The 5,117-nt window shown below is 33.6% G+C and overlaps 1 protein-coding gene across 1 annotated transcript; it reads right to left on the reverse strand.

Moving 5' to 3' along the window:
* Window positions 1-2,861: 2,861 nt before the first annotated feature.
* On the reverse strand, window positions 2,862-4,576 carry LOC124927058 (tryptophan synthase beta chain 1-like). The gene is made up of 5 exons (XM_047467402.1): window positions 4,262-4,576; window positions 3,816-4,172; window positions 3,310-3,743; window positions 3,132-3,226; window positions 2,862-3,048 (listed from the first exon to the last, which is right to left on the reverse strand). The coding sequence occupies exons 1-5, from the start codon at window positions 4,574-4,576 to the stop codon at window positions 2,879-2,881; spliced, it is 1,371 nt and encodes a 456-aa protein (XP_047323358.1). The 3' UTR covers window positions 2,862-2,878.
* Between the last annotated feature and the right edge of the window lie 541 nt (window positions 4,577-5,117).

Here is a 5,117-nt window from a genome sequence, read left to right on the forward strand (position 1 = left end):
GATTGCGAGTTCGAACCCACTTATAGCATTTTTAATTTTATTTTTAACCGTTTTAAGTTTATGGGCGGGTCAACCCACAATCCGACCCAAGTATCCATTTACTCTCACATATATATCTAAATTAACCACAGCTCTCGACCCGGCAATCTGGACACTTTCAAAATTAAGCATCATTATATATACATAGATTAGTTAGTTAAAAAGTTGAACTTATATTGTTACAACGTTCCGCGTTCATCAAATTTGGTATTGAATTTAATATATAAAATGTTATTAGCCTAGTTGGTTAAAGAGTTGTACTTATTTTGTTAGGTTGCGAGTTCGAACCATACTTATAGCATTTTTAATTTTATTTTTAACCGTTTTATGTTTATGGGCGGGTCAACCCACAATCCGACCCAAGTATCCATTTATTCTTACATATATATCCAAATTAACCACAGCTCTCGACCTGACAATCCGGACACTTTCAAAATTAAGCATCATTATATATATATATATATATATATATAGATATAATTATATATTAAAAAATAATTAATACAAATTAGTGTTTATACAAAATGATTTATTATAAAAATTTATTTCTGAAAAATGATGAGATTTAAAAAAAATTAAATTCATATGAGGATAATTGTACGAAATTAGAACAAATAATTAGTTTCAAAGTGACATTTTATCGTTTATTTATTTTGTAAGAAAAAAAAGTAATGGAATCTCGAAAAAAAAAAACCGCAATGAGGGCCGATGCGGGGCGACAACAACAAGAGGGTCGTGAGTCAAGAAACTTTGGGGGTGAGTCGACCAAGCAAACAACCCAACCAACCAACCATGCCTAATCCAACATGAAGTCAACTCGCAAATTAGAGTTAGGCCAAGGAAAGGGAGAAGGTGGAACGACGCCATTTCAACTTGAAGAATGGCTGAAGAACACCCCGACAAAACGATGTTTTTAAAAACGATAGAATTCGATTTAATTGACCATTTTGAACCCTGAAAGGCCCGACGTGCTCGGGAGATAACGATGATTGTCCTCAAATGAAGATTGAAAGCTATTAACATCTTAGCATCTCTAATTTTGAGAGAGAAAATACTCCTGGCTAAATATGTCATTGTTGGAGACTTGGAAGTTTTCGGATTTTTCTAGAATTGTGGAAAGAGTGAATTAAGCTTGATCTAAGACATTCTAGAGTTTAGACAACTCTATAAGATTGTCTTGGAATGTTTTGTAAGTCTTAATTCTAATAATAACTTGTAACGTCTAAAAAATCGACCTTTGAAAAAATCTTGAAAATTCAATTAGTCTCCGCCCATAATTTACATTCCTGTCGATTCATAAGTAGGATGATGAATTAGAATATTAGGCTAAACTAACAAAAATTTCAAAACGTTTTCATTGAATCCCGTTTCTACTTTCTCTCGACCCTCGTAAAATGAAAACTAGATAAACAACTTTCTCAAAGTTGTTGTCTCATTTAAAGTAAGGTGAGGAATCATAAATAGAGTTTAATAAAATTGATAGACTAACTTTGACATTTTTAGAGTCGTCACACAATTTTTTTCTCGAGAAATTGAGAAAAGAAAAAATATTTTGCATTTTTGAATGCGACTTAGAGATCCGAAAGAAAGGGCATTCACACCATGTTTCACGTGCTCATCAAAATGACGGTCTCTACTCTAAACTTTGATCATTTATAAAATATTATTTTTACTCTCCGTCTATTAATCAAATCATAGTTTGTGCATCTAGGGATAATCCGATCCTAAGAATATGACTAAAGTTTGTATCGAATATATCCCTAGAAAATGTGTCTAGATAATGTCATGTTACAAAAATTAAAATAAATAAATAGGACTCGAGAAACCTACATGTAGGCTAAGGTTGGATTTCGAGAAAAAAGCTGAAAAATAAAATAAAATAAAAGTTAGACATACATCGATGCCTTTTTTACACTATGCATCAAAATTATGGTTGTGACCTGGCTAGGGTTAGCTTTGGACATAAGCTATTTGATCAAGTTATTGGTTCCAATAAAAAATAAAAATAAAAATAAAATATATTTATGTTGTCATAGTGTTGAGGACGAACGACACATTTTTTATCTTTAGGGTCGCCTTTGGGGTAAGCCCGCAAGCCCTCGGGCTAAAGCAGCCAGTTTATTAAATCTAGGGCAAGGGCAACCCAAAACTCGAGGCCGGTCATGTAATAACCCTTTTAGCTGAAAACGCGTAATAGTATAACGAAATATGAAGCAAATATGTAAAAACGAGTAATTCTAAGGGAAAAAAAATACATGTGTTCAAAACGAGCCTTATTAATTTCGGAGATTCAAGCATAGCGTTAATTTATTTGAACTCTTCTTAAGCCTTTACAAGAGTTCACAATTCTTATGTAAAAGTTCGTGAAACAATATTAAAGTATTTGTAGCGCAATAATGTATCTATAAGTTTGCGTGTTCTATTCACGTTAGGTTAATTTATTTTTATGATTTAAATGATGTATTTCACTTTTACTTGGATGGCATCAAATGATATGTGAAGCATACAAAAGTTTTTGAAATAATCAAGAAATAAAGATAATAATGAATTCATGGGTAAATGCAATATAATTGAATTTGGTAGCAATAAATATAAATAGTATCAATGTTCAACAAAAAGGCAAAAGTTAACAAATTTTATAATCATGGACAATAACTAGAATTCAACCACAAACTATGTTATATTCATGATTTGTAAATTATAGACAACCATAGTATACAAGAACCTAATAGGTCACACAAATAAGCACAAAAATAACATGTATTTACAATAGAACATGGTAATTAACATATTAAATTATTACTTAATTAATAATTCTAGCCTTTATCTCCAATCTTGTTTAAAACTGGTTAATAATAGTTTGAGCATCCTTATCTCCTCTTCCACTGCAACAAACCACAACCTTAGCACCATCTGACAAAGTAGGGCAAAGCTTTTCAAGATATGCCAAAGCATGGCAAGTCTCCAATGCTGCAAATATCCCCTCTAATGTGCACACTCTCTTGAATGCTGCATGCATGCATACAAATCGATTTTTTAATTTTATTGTTCATCGAATATATGTATAAATACGATACGAGAATGGATTTTACCTTCCGTAGCTTCTTGGTCGGTCACTGTGTGAAACTCAACTCGTTCTGTGTCCTTAAGAAAGCTCAACTCCGGACTAACTGCTGGATATTCTAACCTGAAATTAAATCAACCAAGCTCATATTTAAATATTGAAGTCCTAGACATTAGTTAGACTAATAGAGGCTAGTTATAACTAACCCGACGCCTATAGAATAGGGGACAATGATTTGGCCTTCCTCATCTTGTAACAAGTATCCCATTGATCCATGAAAAACACCTACATCTCCCATTGTGAGAGTTGCAGAGTGTTTTCCTGTGTCTAATCCTGTACCGGCTGCCTCCACTCCAATAAGTCGGACATCATTGTCTCCCACAAACTCATCGAAGAGACCTAGTGCGTTTGAACCGCTCCCAACACAAGCCACTAACACATCTGGCTTGCCTCCCCATTTCTCCTTCGCTTGCTTGCAAGTCTCCTTTCCGATAATTCTCTGGAATCGCTTCACCATCTCCGGCAGAGGGTGTGGACCCACCGCTGTGCCGGAGAGGAAGTAACTAGTTTGGAGATTCTCGACCCAACCCTTTATTGCTTCTGACGTCGCCTCTTTAAACCCACCATCAACCGCTATCACCTGCACACATACATATATTTTTATACACCGGACTTACGGATCTATGTAGGGGTTGTACTAATATCATCTTACCTTAGCACCAGCTAGATTCATGAGGATTACATTAGATGATTGTCTTTCCATGTCGTGTTTCCCCATAAATATCTTACAATCCAATCCCAGCCTAGCACAGGAATTCGCGACAGCCACTCCGTGCTGTCCAGCTCCCGTGGCTGCGACGATGTTCTTCAACCCCATTCTCTTGGCTAACATAGCCTGTGGGAGAGCATTGTTTAGCTTGTGTGCACCTCCATGTACGAGATCCTCCCTCTTGAGATATATCTCGGGTCCTCTCCCATTTTTGTCCTTGTAACGCTCAGAAAGTCTTTCAGCAAAGTATAGCGGAGTTTCTCTTCCAACATAATCTCTCAATAGAGTTTCAAGCTCCACCTTAGAATACATTAAGAAAAAAAAAATCAGAAATCAATAATAATTGAACTTGATCAGGCATGAAACAGAGAGTTAGAGAGAAAACTAACTTGAAACAGAGGATCGTCTAAGGCGGCATTGAGTTCACGTTCAAGGTGAAATAAACTAGCCATTAGGGTCTCAGGGACGAACTTTCCGCCATACTTACCGAACTTTCCAGAACTTATAATGCTATAATTGGTGTTGTTGGGATGATCCAACATCCTTGTTTTCTCAAGAGAGAGTTTACTGAATCCGGGAAAAGATGGGATTGCCGTGGAATTAAGTAACGGAGGAAGATCAATAATCTTTTCTGCAGATTTCTGCTGACTTTTGATTTGTTTAATTTTTAGGAACAATGAATTGCAAGTGCTGAGTGAGTTCATATTTTCGAGAGAAAGAGAGAAGAAGAAGAATATCTTGTTGAAGAAATGAGACTCACGATTGTGGCTTATATAGTGAAAAAAATGATTTTTTTAAAGGACAAATATAGAGCGAAATAATTTAATTAATTTGTTTTCATTAGATGGAAAAAATAAATTAGGATTGATCTGAAAGCCCTCTTTCTATCTCAATCTCCCATTCTTATGGTACCTAATATTATGGTAGAACATTTAAGCCACCTAATCTGAAAAAATCATATTATTTTAGGACTTAATATTGAGTTTTGATAAATAAATAAATAAATATATAAATATATATATATATATATATATATATATTTCAATTTATTAAGATAATGCACCAATTTAATCTTAAAATAAATTAATAATTATTATGATTAATAATTATTTTATTTATAACTTTACCAACTTGAATTTTATATCTTTGTTCAATAAAAGATTGTTTGAAATGTTATAATATTAATATTTTTTTAATTAATTTTGTTTAATTTGTTATTTTAAAATTAATTCAAACATATTTATA

The sequence above is a fragment of the Impatiens glandulifera genome, chromosome 1, assembly GCF_907164915.1.
Source record: "Impatiens glandulifera chromosome 1, dImpGla2.1, whole genome shotgun sequence".
In the NCBI taxonomy this organism is placed as follows: Eukaryota; Viridiplantae; Streptophyta; class Magnoliopsida; order Ericales; family Balsaminaceae; genus Impatiens; species Impatiens glandulifera.